The 20,916-nt window shown below is 39.3% G+C and overlaps 1 protein-coding gene across 4 annotated transcripts in view; it reads right to left on the bottom strand.

The window, feature by feature from the left end:
- COL6A5 (collagen type VI alpha 5 chain) overlaps nt 1-19,771 on the bottom strand; it is a 94,077-nt gene extending 74,306 nt beyond the window's left edge. For 3 of the 4 annotated variants that reach the window (XM_039837104.1, XM_039837108.1, XM_039837106.1), the window contains exons 1-4: nt 19,610-19,771; nt 5,654-5,749; nt 4,267-4,866; nt 807-1,439 (exon numbers count right to left, since the gene is read on the bottom strand). In XM_039837104.1, the coding sequence (XP_039693038.1) occupies nt 807-1,439; nt 4,267-4,866; nt 5,654-5,720 (1,300 nt within the window). In that variant the 5' untranslated portion in view covers nt 5,721-5,749; nt 19,610-19,771. Of the gene's footprint in view, nt 1-806; nt 1,440-4,266; nt 4,867-5,653; nt 5,750-16,590; nt 16,614-19,609 lie in introns of those variants that run through there. The other variant, XM_039837105.1, reaches the window with a different exon arrangement.
- Between the last annotated feature and the right edge of the window lie 1,145 nt (nt 19,772-20,916).

Below are 20,916 nucleotides of genomic sequence, written 5' to 3'. Positions count from 1 at the left end.
ACTGTGGTGTACCACACCAGCTTGGTCTGCCTACTTCAGGACTTATTTGTGAAACAGGAAAATATAGTTTTATTCTGTTAAAATCACTGTTATTTTTCCTTCTGTTAGCTACATTTAAATGTAATTATAATTGATATGACAAGTAACCCAACTGTACCTTCCTGCATTGTCTAATACTACAGCCGCCAGACACATGTGGCTATTAAAATAAAAAATTAAAATTAAATTAAATTTAAAATTCAGTTCTTCAGTGACACTAGCCACATTTCAAGTACTCCATAACCACATATGTCTAGTGACTGCCTTATTGGGCGGCACAGAGAACATTTCCACCATTACAGAAAGTTCTGTTGGACAGCACTGATATACACATGCTATATTATTTTTTTTAAATGTGTATGTGTGTGTCTGTGTGTGCACGAGCATAGAGACAAAAGAGACTAAAGATAGGAGAAATAAATGTTAAGAATAGTTTTATCTAAAAGATAGGATTATAGACAATTTTATTTTCTTCTCCATGTTCATTAATACTCTTAAACTATTCTATAATTAACATGTTTTAGTTTTTTTACATTTTATTGAGACATGATTTATTTACATGCTAAAACATTTGCCCACTGTAATCATTCAACGATTTTCTGGTAAATTTATAAAGTTTTGCAACCATCACCAAAATCTAGTTTTAGAACATTTCCATAACTTCTAAAGTTCTTTTATGTAATTGAAGTCAGTCCTCACTCCTGCCCTAGCCCAAGCAATTACTCAAATTACTTTTATAATAAGAAAAATATATTTTTTTAACATACCAGTTTTGTCAAGATCCATTTGTTCAGCACGAGTAGAAATTCGGGACCATATTTCATTCTGGAGCTTTTTCAGGAAGTTCTTACTATAAGTTTCCAATTCTGCGTAGGACTTTAGCGTGGTAATTGTCTGTCCTGGAGGGTAGGATACTATTTCTTCTAACTGGGTTTTGTTAGCCCCTTGGATGCTCATGGCAAACACAGTTATGTCCTCCAGACGAAGTTTCATTGCAGCCTCACGTACCTCATCATCTGAGGGTCTGTGAGTAACCAGGACTGCTATCTGAGGCACTCCCTGTGCCCTTCTGCTGCCACTTGACTCTGAGAAGCCTTCTCTTCTCATCTTCTCAATGGCAGCCCCAGCATTGGACTTCCCAGCCTGGAGAGAAAGCTTCTGGATTTGCTCCTGAAATGCAGACTGATTTGTGCTTGATTTGAGAAAAGAAATAGTCTTGGCTGTATTGCTGTAACTCATAAGTCCAAGCCGTATGCAGTTGTCCCTCACATCTAGGGAGATGGTAATGTTCTTCAGGAAGCTCTGCAGGTTCCTTAAATTTTGTCTGGTCCCAAATGACTCGTCCACTAGGAACACAAGGTCAGCCAGCGAGTCTTTCTGACAGGTCACTGGGAAGGGAACTATGGAGAGAGAAAAAGTATGAGGATTGGTACGAACCATTAGCCCACAGTGAGAAAGACACTTTACAGATTATGAAAAGGCATTAGTGAAAACAGAGGTAGTTTATTCAACCAAAGATAAAAATTCTGAACAAGACTTACAAGGTCACTGACTTCAGAGGCTTTGCAAAGCTGTTCCCTTTATCTAAAGAATGCTTCTTACCAATATTAAAAATATGACACCCCCACCACCACCATGACCGTCATGACCACCACCACCATCGCCTCCACTACCACCAATAACCAGCATCACCAATAACAACCAAGCAACCACCATCTCCTGCACCACCACCTCCAGATCTCCCCACCACCAGGACCACCGCCACCACTGTCAAGCACTGTGATACAGCAACGGGTTAGCAGAAACATTTCTGACCTCAGGTAGCTCACTTCTATGGGGAGTACAGATAACTATATTATATTATTTCGGACAGTAATACGTGCTAGCAAGGAAATAAAACAGGTAACTCAACTGAGTTACTATGCTGGGGATATAGGGTGGGGACTAATCTCTCTGAGACATAAAAAAGGCTTTGAAAGGCCTTTCTGAGAGGATCACATCTGGGTGGAGATATGAATGAAGAGAAGGAATCAGCCACACACTGTTCTGGGGGAAGAAGAATTCTGGCAAAAGAAGAGTGGAAGTTGGGAACAAGCAGAAGCCCAGAGTGGTTGGAGCCAGTGAGTGAAGGGAACAGTGATGAATGAGGTCAGAGGGAGGGGGCTCAAGTTATATGGGTATCACGTGATCTTATTTAAATCTTTTAAATGTCATCCCAGTGGCTGAGGGGAAATAATGAATTTAGGGATCTCAATAAGAAATAGTTGCTCTAGTCCAGGGAAAAGATAATGGTTCTTGGACAAAGAAAACATCAGCTAAGATGAAACAGAAAAGATAGTTTTGATACATGAATTAGAGATAGAACAGAGAGGCCTCAATGATAAATCGAATGCTAGTGCTGAGAGACAAAGAGGAAGTGGTGAAAACTCCTGGGTTTTTAGCATGAACAACTGAGCGGATATTCATGGTGTCTTTTTCCAAAATAGAGAAGATGGTGGGAAGAATAAGTTGCAGGGGGAATTCAGATATGCTAAGTTGGGGATACTATTGGAGATGCCAGGTAAGCAGCTGGTTACATGAATCTAGAATTCAGGGGAGAGTACACCATATGCGTATAAACTTCCTTCTCCAGGCGCAAGTGGAGGAATCACAACTGAGGAAAGTGTAGCCAAGAGATAGCTCAACCTTGCCAAGAGCTGCCCATTAGGACTGTGAGCTCTAGAAGTCAGATGATATGTCATACTTATCTCAATCCCTATAGTACCTGGTGCCTGGTGGGAGCCTGGAATTACTTGTGGAATTAAAAATAATTCTCATAAATCTACCAATGTACTTTGAACACCGCACAGTTGGCAAAAACAACCCCCCGACATTACCCATTCTGTGTGTATCTGCAAAGAGCTATTACTATTAATAACAGGAAACTCTGTGCCAAATGCCAAACAAGCCATCTCACCCATATTAAAATGTAGGCACTATTATCTGCACTTTACCTATAAAGTAAAACTGAAGCTCAAAGGTTAAAAAATTTACTCAAAGCCCTTAGCAGCCAAGCCAGGATTTGAACCCAGACCTTCTGACTCTAAAGCCCTTCTCTTAACCTTGAAAGGCAAGAATGGGTCCTGTCAAGTAAAACTTGGTTGTTCTCTACTGCTATAAAGTAAATTAGGAGGAGTAAGAGATGCACGGTAGCACACAGAACCCTCTAAGAAGGTGGTAAAATCCCATTGTACTGGAAAGCTCGGACTAAGCAGCCACCTACAAGGCTGAAAAATCTCCAAGATCTCCAGAGTAGAGGGTCACAGGAGGGTTTCTTCTCCAGGAGAAGGGCATTAGCCATAAGAACTTGCTATTTTCCCCAAGGCAGCTGCGAAGGATGAGGAGAGTGGAGGGAAAGGGACTCACTGGTGTCTCAGGGACAATACCAACTGTGAAGAGCCTTCTAGATACTCACAAATCTATTTGCTCTTCTTGGACTTAGAGCTAGACCTGATTTCCTAGCCTCACTTGAAGTTAGGTATGGCCATGGGACTAAGATCTGGCCAATAAAATGTGAGCAGAAGTAGTGTGCATCTCTTCCAAGCTTAGCCCATAAAAGCCTCCCATGAGTGATCTTCCATCTTTTTTCCCTTCCATCAGCTGCATACCAATTCCCAGGGCACCTTGGAAGTTATATTTGAATACAGAAGGGCCTGCACCAACCTAAGTATCTTAATAGAAAAAAACAACTGGTCTTGAGCACTGGCTCTATAATGTCACAAAGGAAATAAATAAGCTTTTTATTATTCAGGAAGTCTATTTGTTATTAAGGTCTATCCTGGTCTGACTACAAAATCAGCCCATTGCTATAGCCATGGAATTGGTGAATGGTAGAGCAGGAAGGAAGTTTCAAGACCATCTCAACTCCCATGTCTTAGAAATGAGGATGCTGATGAAAGGCTCAAAGAGGTGACATCTGGCAAGTTCACATAGCCAGCTAATGACACTGTCTGGATCTTCAGACCTTGTGTTCACGGCATTTAGTACTACATAAGGTGGCTTCCTTGTCAGAGAAAATGGCACAAGAAAGGCAGAAGTGAGTAAGAGTAGAGTGTGTTGTGTAGAAATTTCTAAGACTTCTGCATGGCTAGTCATGAAAACGAGGATGGAAGTAGGAAGAGATAAGGGTAGAGAGATGGAGATCTGATGATATGGAGATTGGGCGCCCTCAACCAAAGTCTTTCTTACCTTTTATGTCAGCATCAGCTGTGCCTTCCTTGTACCGAGTCGCATCCTTGATGATCTGCGTCATGTTCTGGGAGAACGCACTGAGGTCTCTGACCGTCCGAAGCTTGTAATGGAACTGAGCTGTGGCCATGGCCTTCAGGTTCTCCTCAGCAGCCTGCTGCAGCCCCACGGAGACGATTCTTACCCCATCTTCCCGCAGGGCCCGGGAAGCCTCTTCCACGTCATCCTCGGACTCCGCGGAAGCCAGCACCACCAAGATCGGGGGAAACAGTTTCTTGTCTCTCCCATTTGCCGGTCCAGAGAAGTAGGTCCTGTGAGCTTCCCGGAGAGCGTTTCCTACCTTCAGGGAGCCGCCCAGGAACACAAAGTTCCTCTTGAGGTGGTTCAGCATGAGATTCCTGTTCTTGAAGGTGCTCAGCTGGAATTCACTGTGGAGCTTGTCACTGTACTGGGCCAAGGCCACACGGTATTTGTTGGCCTCTATGGGGAGACTGTTGATCATTTTGTTGATGAACGTTTTCACCAGAGGGAAGGACTTAATTCCCAGGTGATCAGAGCTGTCCACCAGAAACACAACATCTGCATACTCAGGGCCTGGTTCTATCAAAATAAAATGACAACAAACCAAAACAAGGTGATGTTTTGCTCAGCCTTTACATTTCAGGCCACAGCACTCATTGGAGACTATGTCCTAGTGTTCAGGGTAACTCAGGACCCCAGAGAAAGTGTTGTCTGGATGTCACACAGAAGAAACTGTACTTGTTCTTGCTAAAATGTTAACCAAAAGGACTTTAGTAAAGTTAGCCAATAAATTTTTCTTTCTCAGCTCTATACTGGAGGCAATTGACACTTTTTTTCCTTTTTTGTTGTGGAACCCCAAACTCTGATATTGTACTAAAGAATAAACAACATGATACCAGAAAGTCCCAAAGAGGTCTGTCCCTTCCCTATTTCATATTTGTAAAAGAAAAGGAAGGCAATGGCTTAGCCACAAAAACACATAAAATTTATTTCCTATGTGGTATTCCTTTTTTATCTTTTCTTCAATTTATTATGGCCAAGATGCAAACTGACCTACAAAACAAATGGTTTGACTCTGTTCACAGAGACAGGGAACATTGGGACATAACCAAATCAATAAAGAATTAAATTCTTTCTAGCCAGGTGTAGTATAATTCATGACTTTTGCCCCTGGCTTTCTGTTATCTTTGAGAGATTAAATTAGTTTGATATTGTATACCTCCAACTCCAACTAAGTGCTATTTTGATTTTTTTAGTAAATAAATTAATTCTTTGCTTCTCTGTATTTATTAAAATAAAAGTTTGTTGAGGCATAAAAGTTTTTATTTTCCCAAATAATAAAAATAAACATAAAATATACTGATACCTGGGCTCTGATCTGCCAATGTTTCAGTCCAAAGGATTAGGACAAATATAATTAGCAGGATCTTCATTTTGCTAGTGAAGTCTTCTTGCTTTTATTCTGTAAAAAATGTTATTTACCTTATGAAAAATCTCATTGTGTAACAAAAAATAACTACTGGGAGAGTTGGATTAGAAGACAATACACTATAAACAAGTATCGTCATGCACTGCCACATGCATTAAAACATTCATAGTGTTTGGAGTATTTGTTGAAAACAGATAATACTGTTTGCTAAGCCCGTACCATGGTTCAGATACTTTTCCCAGTGCTTCACGAGTATTATCTAATTTAATCCTCACGACAGTCTTACAGAGAGGTACAACAATTACTTAGACAGATAAAGAAATAGTTGTAGTGTCATGATGAGTGGTGAATCCAGGATCCCAACCCCAACAAGGTGACTGCAGAGCCCAAGCTCTTAACAACTGCTCAGTAAGCCTTATACAAAATCTGCGTCCTCACAAAATTTATGTGGTCACTATTCTTTACCCTCTATTTTTATGCCAACATTGACTATTGTACACGTTCATAAGTTGGCCTCCCCCAAAAAACAGCTATCCATGTTTCTTTTCTTCCTTAAACCCTTGTGAAAACTGTTTTCTCATTTATGGTTATAATGAGTTTTACAAATTGCTTTAATTTCAGCATTTCCACATAGCTCATAATCAATTAGAAATCTCCATGGGAAATTATAATCTCACAGAATTTCCATCAAATGAGAGTTTTTCTTTAAAAAAAGGGAAATAGACCAAATGACCCATCCTCAAAAATACAGCTGCCTTAAATGAGATACCGAAGGTATAAGATTTTTACTGGTGTTTACTCTAAAGTTGACTCTTCTAGTAGTTCTTTTGAAGTTGCTGATCACGCAGGAAGACTGAGAGAATTACTGGAAGCTAGATTTGAAGACACCGATAGATCATTTAGACTAAATGCTTATTTTGCTAAGGAGGACCCACTAACTAGGCTCCCTGAATCATGTCAACAATGACGTTCAAATCTATACTCATCGTATTTTAATATACCGTGTATTTTACTTATTCATTAATTTTATTATTGAGATATAATTCATATGCTATAAAATTTACCCTTTTAAAGTGTATAATTCAATGTGTTTTAGTATAGTCACAAGATTTGCATCCATTATCACTAATTCCAGAACATTTTCATGACCCTAAAAAGAAATCCCATACCAATTAGCAATTACTTCTCATTCTCCCTTCCCACAGGCTCTGGCAACCACTGATCTACTTTCTTCTCTATGCATTTGCCAATTCTAGACATTAATATAAAGAAAATCATATAATATGTGGCCTTCTGTGTTTGGAATCTTTCCTTTAACATAATATTTATCCGTGTTGTGACATATACTAGTATTTCGATCCTTTTTATAGCTGAGTAACATTCCATTGTATGGATATACACATTTTAAAAATCTATTCGTCAGTTGATGGATATTTGTTTCATTTCTACTTTTTAGCTATTATGAATAATGTTGCTATGAGCATTCGGGTAAAATTTTTTTGTAGATATGTTTTTCATTTCTCTTGAGCAGATGCCAAGGAGTAGAATTTGGGGCCTTACGATAACTTAAAAACTTTGAGAAACTGCCGAATTGTTTTCCAAAGTGGCTGTATCCTTTTACATTTCCACCAGCAATGTATAAAGGTTTCAATTTCTCCACATCCTCATCAACGCTTGTTATTGTTGTTGCTGTTGTTGTTGTTGTTGTTGTTGTTGTTATTATTATTATTATTATTATTATTGCCATTCTACTGGATGTAAATGGGTGTCTTGCTGTGGTTTTGATTTGCATTTCCCTAATGATGAATATGTTGAACATCTTTTCATTCACTTATAGGTCATTCGTATGTTTTCTTTGGAGAAATATCTATTCAAATACTTTGCCCCTTTTTAACTGGGTTATTTGTCCTTTTACCGGTGTGTCATAAGAGTTCTTCATATACCCTAAATACTAGACTTATCAAATATGATTTGTAAATATGTTTCTCTCACTCTGTGGATTGCATTTTCATTTTCTTAATGGTGTCTTTGAGACACGAGTGATTTTAAATTTGATGAAGTCCAATTTTATCTTTTTCTTTTGTTGCTAGTGCTTTTAGTGTCACAGTGAAATCACCATTACATACTTCACAGTCATGAAGCCTTACTCTGATGTTTTCTTCTAAGAGTTTTACAGTTTTAACTTTTACATTTCACTCTTTGATCCACTTGGAGTTAATTTGCATATGTGGTATGAGGTAGGGATACAATTTCATTTTTCTTTATGTGGATGTTTTGTTGTCCCAGCATCATTTGTTGAATGGATCTTTCTTTCACCACTGAATTGGCACCCGTATCATGTGCTGTTGAATTTGATTTGCTGGTATTTTGTTGAGAATTTTGCATACATGTTCTTCAGCCACATTGGCCTGTAGTTTTTGTTCTTTTTTCTAACGGTGCACTTATCTGGTTTTGGTATCAGGTCAGAGTAATGCCAACCTTGTAAATGAGTTTGGGAGTGTTCCCTCCTCTTCAATTATTTGAAAGAGTTTAAATGTTTCATAGAATTTACCAAAAAAACTATCTCATCCTAGGCTTTTCTGTGTTGGGAGGTTTTTGATTACTGATTCAATAGCCTTCCTCATTATTGGTCCGTTCGGGTCCTCTATTTCTTCCTGATTCAGTCTTGGTAGGTTATTTGTTTCTAGAAATTTATCCATTTATTCTAGGTTATCCAATTTGTTGGCATAATTGTTCACAGTAATCTCCTGATCCTTGTACTTCTTTGGTATTAGTTACGATGTCTTCTCTTTCATTTACAACTTTACTTATTTGAGTCCTCTCTTTTTCATTATGGATTTAGCTAAAGCTTTGTCAATTTTGTCTTTTCAAAGAACCAACTCTTATTTTTGGTATTCACTTCTATTGTTTTCCTTGTCTCTGTTTCATTTAATTATGCTCTAGTCTTTATTATTTCCTTCCTTCTGCTAACTTTGGGCTAAGTTTGTTCTTTCTAGTTCCTTGAGATGTAAAGTTAGGTTGTTTATTTGAGATCTTTCTTCTTTCTTAATGCATGCATTTATAACATTTAACTTTCCTCTTAGAACTATTTTTGCTATATCCTAGAAGTTTGGGTATGTTTGTGTTTCCCTTTTTCTGGAGCCACTAACTGGGCTCTGTAATCACCTCTGGTCTGGCAAGATCATAGGCTGTGTTCCCTGGCAGGGCAGTGCCAATGGCTGGACTCCGCAACTGGGCAGGACTATGGGCTAGGCTCTGCAATCGCTCTTGGTCTGGTTAAATCTCAGGCTGTATTCCCCCAACTGGATGGTGCCACTGGCTAAATTCCATTTTTAGGCAGGACCAGTCTGGGCTTCACAGTAGGTCAGAGCTACGCTCCACAATTAGGCAGGATCACAGGCTGTGCCTTGAAGTTGTGAGGCCGCAGGCCGAGCTCCACAACCAGGTCATCTGCTGTCTGTGCTCCACCGTTGGGTTATACTGCTGCATAGGTCCTCGAGTTGACCAAGACCTCCACTGTATCCTGCAGTTGGGTGGGGCTGGAGACTGTGCTCTGAGGTTGGACAGGGTCAGTGTTCAGGCTCCCTGATTATGTGCGACCAGAGGCTATGCTCAACAATTGAACAGGGCTGCTGGCTTAGTTCCCTGCCAGAGCAGAGCTATAGAATGGATTCTACAGCTGCTCAGGTTCTCTGGTCATGCTTCTGGTCAGGTAGGATAGGAGGCTATGCTCAGCAGTTGGGTGGAGCTTCCTTGCTGGGGTGAGGCCACAGAATGGTCTCCACGGCTGATGTGGCCCATTGGTTAGGGACGCCAATCAGACAAAAATGCCAACTGAGCTGCCTGGTCAGGCAGGCCATGGAGCTGGATGTTCAGATGGGCAGAGCCACTGGCTGGGAACTCTGCCCAGATGCTGGCCACCAAATGTGGCCACCAAGATAGGAGCGCTGGTTGCTATAAGCCACGTTCCTCTTCTCCATCTTTATCTGATCCCCAGAGGTCAAGCTCTAAAGATTCCCCAATGATCCCCTGAGGCAATGCCCAAGTGAGCCTCCTGGGAAGTGTCCCACAATCCTGGGGGAGCTGGGTGATCACCTTGAGTTCTGTTTTCCCACTGGAGAAACCAAATGTCCAGGGGGTGCCTCTCTGTGATGGCACTGTGCTCCTCTTATCCTTCCAATGTGGTCCTTTTCAGTTCCTGTGGTTCCAGCGGTTGTTTTTCAGCCTCACCCTGGGTTCTGGGATTTTCACAGGGATGTCTTGTCTATGGACAGCTGCTATGATGGTTGTCTTCCTGTGAGGACAGTTGAAGTCGGAAACAACCTATGGCATCACCTTGATGATGTCACCTCTAAAGACTCCTGGACCATGGCTGAGAGGGGCTAGGGTTCGTTCACAGACCGCTTTAGGGCTGTGAGGTAAGGGTGACTGTTTCCAGGTCCTTTAGTATATGGTGCTGGTGACAGAACCAAAGCCAAAAGGGGCTGTAACTGAGCTCTCAGGGATACAGAGCTGTTTCGAGGTCCTCTACCAAGACCACAGTCACCAAGTTAATGTCTTGGATGTGAGCCTGCTTTCACAAAATGGCTCGCCTCAGTCTTGAACTGCACAAGGGTTTTCCAGTCTCCTACCTGGATCCCAAAGCTCCCACAAATACATTGTTGTTCAGAGAGGGATGCCAAATTATTGCTGAGGTGGGGAGATGAGTGAAGGACATCATATTCGGTCATCTTGTTGATGTCTCTCACTTCACTTCCTTATTTGATTTTTCCATTACTTCTGCTTCCTTTCACATAAATTGTTCCAATTTGTCTATCTTTCATATTGCTTGCGCCTTTGAGAGAAATCTAATTTTTGAGTATGTATAAGGTCATTTTTCATTCCCTTGGCTAGTAATGTATTCCTGAGGAGAAGGTGAAAGCTTGTGTTCTCCAGATGAGATGGGGATAAAAGAGGATAGCCCCCTACAACAGAAACCTTGCAATGCTATAATCTAGGCCCACCACTCCCAATCCTCTCTTCTAAGTCCCACCTCTTATACAAGTACTTCTGTTCAGGGCCCTGTGGTTATTCTTGGGCAGCCATCTTTATTAATTATTTATAGCTCTTGGTTCTTTGATGGCTCATCCTCCTTATCTCCCCTGTGGCAACTTGAAGTTTGGTAAAGGAAACCGGCAGCTAGTACTAAGTTGCCAGCTTGTCCAAAATGAATGGGGGAAAACTAAAGGAAAGACTGGGGTACAGAGGTCCCAAGACATCAAAGTGGGGGGCTCAGTACTTTGGAGAGGTTGAATCACATCTCTAAGGCTCCTTTTCACCCTAAAGTCTCTGATCCCTTTACACTATTTATGAAGATCTTGAAGAAGAGAGTGGCATGAACAAGTAATACTTTGGGGAAGTTAATAGGCCATTTTGGAGGATCTGTACCCCAAACTAGACTTAGGGGACACAGAAACTCTAAGGTCGAGTGCCTGTTAGGTGAACCAACCAGCTCACTTGCACGCTTTCAAATGCTCAGACTGTCAGAGGCTGAATAGGAATTCAAAGCTAGCATCATATCTGAGGGGAGAGCACCCTGGGCCCACTTCAGAGGGAATCAATAGCCAAACTGCACATCTGGAGTGAAGACTCCACACATTGAATACTGGGAAGCAAACAGCTGGCCTCGCTATTTCCTGTAGGGTTGTTCAGCACATGCAGGCCAGCCACAAAGAGATGGGAAACAAAACTCCCCAGTTGTTGCCAAAAGACAAAATAGAGAGTAATAATGAAATAATGATTAATTTTCTGCTTTCTTTTGATTACATTCCTTTGGTCATAAATGACTGTGAAGGCAAATCTCACACATTCTAAATGGTAAACTGCACTTTCCATGGGGTGGGCCATTTTATAAAATAAGGCATGAGTTCTAAAAGTGACTTGGTAAAGCAGGAAAACAAAAAAGCTTAATTTATGGAAATAAAAGGTATATTACAAAGCTTGTAACCTTCTGACAGGTTCAGACACTAAAAGAAAACTGTTATTTAGTAAGTTACAACACATCAAAGGCACTCGTGTAAGTCTTGAGCCTGCTAGATTGTAAATAAATACGTAAACAGTTTGTTGGAGGTTTACACTGCTAAATTCGAAATCGAACACAGCACAAGTAGCATTCTAAAATGCTAATTTCTCTCTTTCTCTCCTTTTGTAGCCAAAGGAACAAGAGGTCTGGGAAAACAGTAAGAAATAAAGGGCAGATCATTGCGCTGTCTGTACTCTACAGCAGTCTGCAGCTTCTAGGGTCATTGCCACTTGAAGAAGAACCCCAAGATCAAGAGAGACATGTTTGTGATTACATCAACACTTGGATCAGCCTGACCGATCCCTAGACTTTTTTAGGTATCTCAGCCAGTAAGTCCTATTTTGTGCTTGAGCTAGTTTGATAATTCACACGCAGAAGAATCCTGCTCAAAATATACTTGGTAATCTTTGACACTGCTTGGATATCAGACCTGCTGGGAAATCCAAGATTGGGGCCTCTATGATGGTTCCTTCCTACTGCAACTTTCCAGAACCAAACTCACTGGAGAGCTCTCAAATTCCAGGGAGTTTGAGGGTTGAGCGAAAAAGGTGAAGGGATGAAGAAGTACAAATTAGTAGTTACCGAATAGTCACAGGAACGTAGAGTACAGCATAGGGAATATAGTCAATAGTATTGTAATGGCTATGTGGTGCCAGATGGGTGATAGAATAATTGGGAGGATCACTTCATAAACTATATAAATGTTTAATCAATGTACTGTATACTTAAAACTAACATCAAATAAAAATTTTTAAAAAATTCCCAATCACTCCGGAGCTGACCAAACACCATGGTATCCACACTGTTTTTTCTCTGCCCCAAGCATGAACAGTCCTATCTTATGCACAAATTCAAAATCCAACTACACATCAAGATCCACCCAGCCTGCTGCTCCCTGATTATTGCAGCCACAACCACCTTCCATGTTCCCCACATCTGCTCCAAACACTCAGTTTACACCATTATTTTTTAATAGCTGAGGTGTACATTTCATTCAGCCGTATTATTTATTTCTGTGTACATGTTTGGTTATCCTATGTTTAGCATATTTAATAATTAACCATGTTTTCTTCTACTTTGGAGTTCTCCTAATACAATGCAAAGCAAGTAAATCTTGCTAAATTTAATTAAATGGATACAGTAACTTAGGGGGTAAACGCATAGTTGAATACGTAAGAGCATGATCCCATTTCTTTTAAATGTCAAATGCATTTATTTCTAAGATTTAGGGTTGAGGATATTTTTAGTTTGTTTTTGAATTAAAACTTATATTTACCTGAGTAAAGCAAGATAAAATTGAGGGTAAAAAAATCTCAAATATATGATGCAGTTTCCCAGAACAGTGCCAATTTATGACTTTTGTCCCAATGTAAGTATTAACAGTACCTCTTAAGAGGGTCCTAGGACTTCCAGGTTCTCATCTGGCACGTAAGGAGCTTAGGAGTCAACTCTCTATCCTAACATCAAGTAAAAAAGCTGAACGAACTAAAAATCATCAACTCTTCTTAGATTCATCAGAGAAATGAAGTCAGAGGCAAACCATTGCCCAAAAATTGGAGACAGACAGGCAGATACAGAAAATCACAACTTAAAGCAGCAGAAACCAACATGCAGAAACCTCTGTGGGAAGCAGTGTCCAGGTAGGGAAATTTAAACTATAATTGAAAATTGCTGGTGGCCTAATGTGGAAAAATCTGAGTGTTAAAAACTCCTGGCAATGGCCCAGTGTTAAGGGTGGAAACTCCAGTAGCTCAACCAAGTTCTCACAGGAGAGATCTGAGAAAAATCCTCTTGTGTTTCCGGCAGGAGATGGTGAAAGTAACAATTTTGAAATATTCCAAAGAGTTCTATTCTTTTTAACAAGACCAGCCCTCAGGAGAAACTATTTTACCAGAACCTAACCTCTCAGAATTTTACTGGAACCTAACCAACCTGGGGAAAGGGAACACCCAACTCTAGCCCCCTTTAGCTAATCTGAACCACCTAAGAAGGTGGAAAAAATAAAACTGAGCACCTGTGAAGTTCACGGCCCAAAAGCACAGGCTCACTAAAAGACTAAGACCTAATCATAGGACTATAGAATGCTTCCCTCTCTCCACAGCTCACCACTACACTACATCACTACATATTTATTTACTGCAGTTCCTTTTACTCACTACATCATGTCTGGCTTCTGACAAAAAATTATGAAACATGTAAAAGGCAAACCACAGTTTGAAGAGACAGATAAAGCATCAGAACCAGACTCAGATATGGCAAGAATGCTGAAATTATCAGACCAGGAATTTAAAATAACCATGATTAATATGCTAATGCTTTCAATGGAAAAAGTAAACAACCTGTAAGAACAGATGGGTAATGTAAGCAACTAATGCAAGACATCAAAAAACACTGTAATAGAAATGAAGAATGCTTTTAATGGGCTCGTTAGTAGACCAGACATGGCTGAGGAAAGAATCTCTGAGCTTGAGTATATGTCAATAAAAACTTCCAAAACCGAAAAGCAAAGAAAAAACATGAAACACGAGAACTGTGGGACAACTACAGAAATTGTAATATATGTGCAATGGGAATACCAGAAGGAGAAGAAAAAAAGAAACAGAAGAAATATTTGAAATGCTGACTGACAATTAATGTCAAACATCAAATCGCAGATCCAAGAAGCTCAGAGAATACCAAGAAAAATAAATACAAAAAATAATAATAATACCCTATTTATAGTGGGTCAAGGATAAGAATTACATCTGACTTCTCAGAGACCATGCAAGCAAGAAGAGAGTAAAGTTTGGAATATTTAAAGTGTTGAAAGAAAAAAAGCTCACCAGTCTGGAATTCTGCACCCTGTGAAACTATCCTTTAAGACTGAAGTAAAAATAAAATTGAGAGAATCTTTTGCCAGTATACCTGTCTTGCAAGAAATGTTCAAAGAAGTTCTCCAGACAGAAGAAAATAATATAGGCCAGAAACTCAGATCTACATAAAGATTCAAGTTTTAGCAGTACCCAGGATTTATTGTAATCAGGTATATTAAACTACATCAGACACAAAAATGATTGTTATGAAGGAAGACGTTTTTACTTTATTCACAGTCTTCTAGAAACTGTAGCCATGGCACACCATGCAGGGCCACACAGGGAAGAACTTAGGTAGGGAGAGAGAGGAACTATGGGAGGAAGACTTTATTGTGGTTTTCTTGGAAGAAATGGGTGAAGCAAAGTAAGCAAGTTAAGCAGACTTAGAATTATTTGAGTAATATCAGTGGGACTCGGACTAAAGGAGTGATCTCTAGTTGTCGAGAACCTGGTCCTAAGACAATTGTAAAAGAGAGGCAGTGTCCCAGAGTTCAAGAGCCCAATAAGATGAGGCAGGTGAAGGTATGGACTCAGAACTCATTGGTTTGTATAGCAAAGGAGCGCATGCAAGCAAACCCTTTACTATCTCTAGGAATTATCTAATCCTGGGGAATGGCAGTCCCTTCCTGGTCAGCAAGGCTCCGATGCCAGAGCATCAAGAATATAGAAAATAAAAATATATAGTTAAGGCCATAGCATTAGAGTAGGAACAAGTGAAATTAAAATAAAAACTTTCATTTTTCTTATTCTTGATTGATCTAACAGATAATAGTTTGTTCAAAATAATAATAATGTATTTAATGATTATAGTAATATATGTGAAATGAATGACAACAATGATACAAAGGACAGGAAAGAGAAATTAAGGGTATTTGGTTATTATAGGGTACTTGCAGTAGCCATGAAATGATCAAGTGTTATTTGAAAGTGGACTTGGATTAATTGTAAATGTACATTGCAAATTTTAGGGCAACCCTTAAAAAAGTTTTTTTTTTTTTCAGAAAAAAGGATAATTGATATGCTAAGAAAGGAGATAAAATAGAATCTTAATTAAATTCTCAATTAAAACACAAAAAGGCAGAAAAAGGAAAAGATAAAAATACAAACAACAAATAGAAAACTAATAAATATTGTAGATATATTAATCCAACTATATCAATAATCATTTTAAATGTCAATAGTCTAACTATACCCATTAAAAGATAGAGATTATTAGCATATTAAAAAAGACTCTACTATATGTTGTCGAAACACACTTTAAAAATAAGGACATATATATATTTAAACAGTGAATAGAAAAAGATATACCATGCTAACATTAATCAAAACAAAATTATAGTAGCTACGTTAATCTCAGAAGAGCTGACTTCAGAGCAAGGAAAATTTATCAGTGATAAAGATAAAGGGGTATTATGTAATGATAAAGGGTGAATTCTCCAAGATGACACAGTAATCCTTAATATGTATGCCCCAATAACAGAGCCTCAAAATACATGAGGCGAAAACCAATAGAACTGCAAGGAGAAATAGATGAATCCACCAATACAGTTGGAGACTTCAACATCCTTCTATCAGAAATGGGCAGATCCAGCAGACAGAAGATCAGTAAGGACATATTCGAATTCAACAACATCTGTCAACTGACTATAACTGACATCTATAGAATACTTTATCAAAAAATAGGAAACTACACATTCTTCCCAAGCTTACTTGGAACGTTCACCAAAATACACCATATTCTGGGCCATAAACATACGTTAATAAATTTAAAGGAATAGGAATCATACGGTCTGCTTTCATACTGCAATGTGTTAAATATCGATAACAGAACGATGGGTGGAAAATCCCCAAATACTTAGAGATTAAACAACACACTTCTAAATAACACATGAGTCAAAGAAGAAGTCTCAAGAGAAATTTTTAAATATTTCTAACTAAATGGGGAAAAAAAACCAACTTACCAAAATTTGTGGAATTTTGTTCTAAGAGGGAACTCTATATTATTGAATGCATGTATCAGAAAAGAAGAAAGTCCTAAAATCAATTATCTAAGCATCATATAAGCATCCACCTTAGGGGAGAAAAAAAGGAAAATTAAATCCAGAGTGAGCGGAATAAAAGAAATAATTAAAAATGAAGCAGAAATCAATGACATTGAAAACAGGAAATCAATAGAGAAAATTAACAAAACCAAAAGCTGATTCTTTGAAAAGAGCAACAAAATTTCTAAGCCTCTAGCCAGGCTAACTAAGAGAAAAAGAGAGAGAACACAAATCACTAATATCAGAAATTAAAGAAAAGACATCACTATAGATCTCATGGACATTAAAATAATAATTAAGGAATAGTAAGAACAATTCTATGATCATAAATTTGATAACCTAGATTAAATGGACCAATTTTTTGAAAAATACAATCTGCAAAATCTCACATAAGAAGATATAGATAATCTGACTACATTTATATCTATTAAAGAAATTGCATTAATAATTAATAACCTTGCAGAACAGAATGCACCAGACCCAGATAGGTTCACTGGTGATTATACCAAACACTTGAAATTATACCAATTCTCTACATTCTCTTCCAGAAGATGGAAGCGGAGGGAATACTTTTTAAATCATCTATGAGGCCAGAATTACCCTAATATCAAATCCAGATAAAGACATTACAGAAAATAAAATTACAGATCAGTATCTTTCATGAATATAGATTTTTTAAATCCTCAAAAAATGTAAGCAAACTGAATCCAAGAATGTATGAAAAGAATTATACACCACGATGACGTGGGATTTATTCCAAGTATGTAGGGTTGATTCAATATTCAAAATTCAATTTATGTAATCCATTACATTAACAGTCTAAAGAAAAAAAGTTACATGATCACATGAACAGAGGCAGAAAAAACATATGTCAAAATCCAACACTCATTTATAAAAATACTAAGCAAACTAAGAGTAGAGGGGAACTTCCTCAACATGCTAAAGAACATCTATAAAAAAAAAACACCTACTGCTAAAATCAGTAATGCTGAGAACTAGAAACTTTCTCACTAAGATCAGGAACAATGCAAGGATGTTGCCTCTCATCACTCCTTTTCAACAGTGTACTGGAAGTCCTAGTTAATGCAATATGACAAGAACACAAAATAATCATGTTAACAAGACATGTTTGTAAACCTACTTTGTTAAAGAAGGATGCTAAGTATATGTTCTTTTAATACTTATGAACGAGCTCTGTGTACATCCATGATTCAGGATGGTAATATTTACAGTGGCAAACTTTATTTTCACAGGTTCATGACATTCCTTGAAATGGCTTGCAATTTTACCAACGTTTCCAAAGTTGTTTTCATCAGTAGTTCGTCTTTGAAATCTGTGAACAAGCCTTTTAAATGTTTTAACTTAAAACATGTACACATAATTAAATATCTGATTATTGTATTAAATATTTTCTCTCCAACATATTAATAAAGATTCAACATTGTAACCATGCAGCATAGAAACTGTGGAATAATGTGGGCAAGTGCCACCTCAAAAACCATACATCCTGCATCGACTGCATCCACTGAGAGGGGAAAACTGAGAAGTATTTGCAGAGATTTGCTCCAGTCTCAGAACAAGACTTAATATTTAGACTTATTACTTAAGTTAAGCCACTGAAGGAGAAGAATAATAGTGAATAAAACCACACAACTTATAGCAAACCATTCATAGCAACCTCATCATCAAATATTTCATGTGTAAGGTTCTCAGCAGTGATAAAGAACCTGCCTCATCTGCAGGAATGGTTCAGAACCTGGGAGAACAGGGAAAAGCATAATTTGGGTCTACCTGGTATCCATATTTGTTTCTAAGGGGCATTCCCATAGCAACTCTTCTCAGAGCTTGTATGAGGTAGCTAGTTCTGGCACTGGACTCCTCAGAAAAGGTGACAAATTGTCTTTCTCACTCTAATTTGTAAGAAATTTCAGGATCCCTATTTACTCTACTTGTAAAATGTATCATGTAAGCTTTAATATAAATATCCAAAAAAAAACAAATGTTTACCAATGTGAAGTTCTCTTAAGGATTTTTGTTCAGAATTCACAAAGTAACTATATCTTTTCTAAAATATCTAATCCTGCATTCTGGATGAACAACAACAAAAATTAACTTCAGAAAGAGCACTTAAATATAAAAAATAATAATAATAATAATAATAAATGTAAGGTATGAAGCACTATACCAAATTACAAAACTCCTGGTTAAAGAAAAAGCATGCCACCAGTATGGAAGTTTAAGAGTACTTAACTCCCTCCTTCACTTTGAAGGAACCTTGCGTGGAGCCTTGCACATTCTAGAAACTCTGGCAATGTCTGTGAAAGCCATGAGTGCTGTTTTGAGGAAATCTCCAAGGTCACAGTTCACACTTTGAAATAGAATAGCAATTCTCACAAACCACGAGTGTTTCAAAGTTCATATTATGTCTGAATAGACCAGTGTCTAATGCCTTATGGTTCATCATCTGTGCACTTATTATTGTCTGTATCTTTTATTTGAGGATTCCTGCCTGGGTTGAGGGGCCCAAGTGTTAGACTCAATGACCTATAAGTCATTGGTTATCAAACTTTAGCTGCAGAAGAATCTCCTGAAACGCTTGTTAAAATACACATTCCAGGGCCCCAAACCCAGAGATTCTGTTTCAGCAGTTCTGCTGTGGGGCCCATGAATTTGCATTTCTAACAAGGTTCCAGGAGAGGAGATGCTGTTAGTCCTGTACCACACTTCGAATATCCTAACCCTAACCCTTTAAGGTCCTTTCCAATTCTGAGTCTAGCCGTTAAGTACCTAGTCTCAACCATTTACAAAATTCTTTAGAGTCTGGGATTTTAGGACAGCCTATCGGCGCAAAATCACCAGAAAAAGTAATTTTTATACACACCTACATATAGGTCCTCTGACGGCCTCAGGCTGCAAGCCTCCGCTCCCCTATACTCACCGAACTTCCCCGGGGGCTGGGGCCACTCAGAGCCCTAGAGCTGGCCCGCAGCTCCCCAGAGAGTTGCAGGGCGCGCCTACGCACTGTAACCTTTCCGCGCCCCGGGCGCCGCAGGAAGGAGCGCGCGGGAAGCCCTGGTCCACACAGCGCAGCGAAGCGGCAGGTGGGTACCGAGTGAACTAACACTGCGTGCGCTGGGAGGCTCTTTTAAGCCAGCGCTGACCCTTGACCTTGGCCTGGCTCTCTCCCCGCGGGCTGTGACCTTAAACTCTTTGCGTTTTTCCTGTGAGTGTCCAGAGACGCTCCAGCTGCCTGTTGGCTTTGTCCACCGCGGCGGGCGGTGGTTGGCGGTTCGGGAGAAGCCGCGGGCTGCCAAAAGAGCTTGACACCGCAGAGTTCTTCGGAAAGTGAGGGCAACTTTTTCGGCCAGCCACTGAGCTGAGGTCACTGCTACTACTTGGGCTGAGGCTCTGCCATTGAGCGCCATTGGTTTCCTCGGGTTTCCTCAGAACCTGCCTGCAGAGAACCACAGAAAATTCGCACAGAGGGGCAATATCTGGGGGAAACTAGGATCGCTCTCCAGCAGCTTCCAAGAAAGGCAGGGCTGGGAAATAGAGCAGGCAACAAAAATTAACGTGATTTAGCACAGAGAGAGAGAGAGCACAATAAAAACTTGGAAAGCATATTGCCTGTTATTGGATGAATGGCTTATTTTCTATGTTTGCTGGTTTGTTTGTTTGTTTGTTTGTCATGGGCATGTACTCACAGCTGAAATTGTATATGTAAACATGTTCCTGACTCGTGCAGTTGAATTCAGCCTGTCCATGAAGAGACATGCTAAAATTATTTACACTGATGAAAGTTTATTACAAGACCGAGAAGAAATGGGAGCTCTCCCGTGCTCAGCAAGGATCTGTGAGGCACCAAGCCTCTTGATTCTGGTACTGCTTCCGAAGTTAGAAAGTTTCTGAGTATGTCTCAGAAGGAATGGGGTTGGAAAGATAGAACGAAGTTGAATGAGGGCTGTCAGGCCTTTTTCATTTTACAAGTTTTCTTTTTAAATAAAGAGAATATAACTGTGTAAATGAATAACTGGTTTTCCCTTTTGTTTGTTATTAATAAGGGAACAAATGGTTTTCCTCAGAAGACAGCATGTTTACTCTAAGCCAAAGGTGTCCTGAACTTCTGGAGTCCACTTAGCACAGTCAGGATTATGGAATATTCTGCACAGAACAGTCAACAATTCTGTTCCATTTGGGGGAGAAGTCTCAGCCTGGACCACAGGGATAAGGGCCCTGAAACCAGGC

This window comes from Pteropus medius, unplaced genomic scaffold (assembly GCF_902729225.1).
Source record: "Pteropus medius unplaced genomic scaffold, Ma_sr-lr_union100, whole genome shotgun sequence".
In the NCBI taxonomy this organism is placed as follows: Eukaryota; Metazoa; Chordata; class Mammalia; order Chiroptera; family Pteropodidae; genus Pteropus; species Pteropus medius.
Note: the sequence above shows the minus strand (reverse complement) of the source record. Positions and strands in the feature narration are given on the sequence as shown.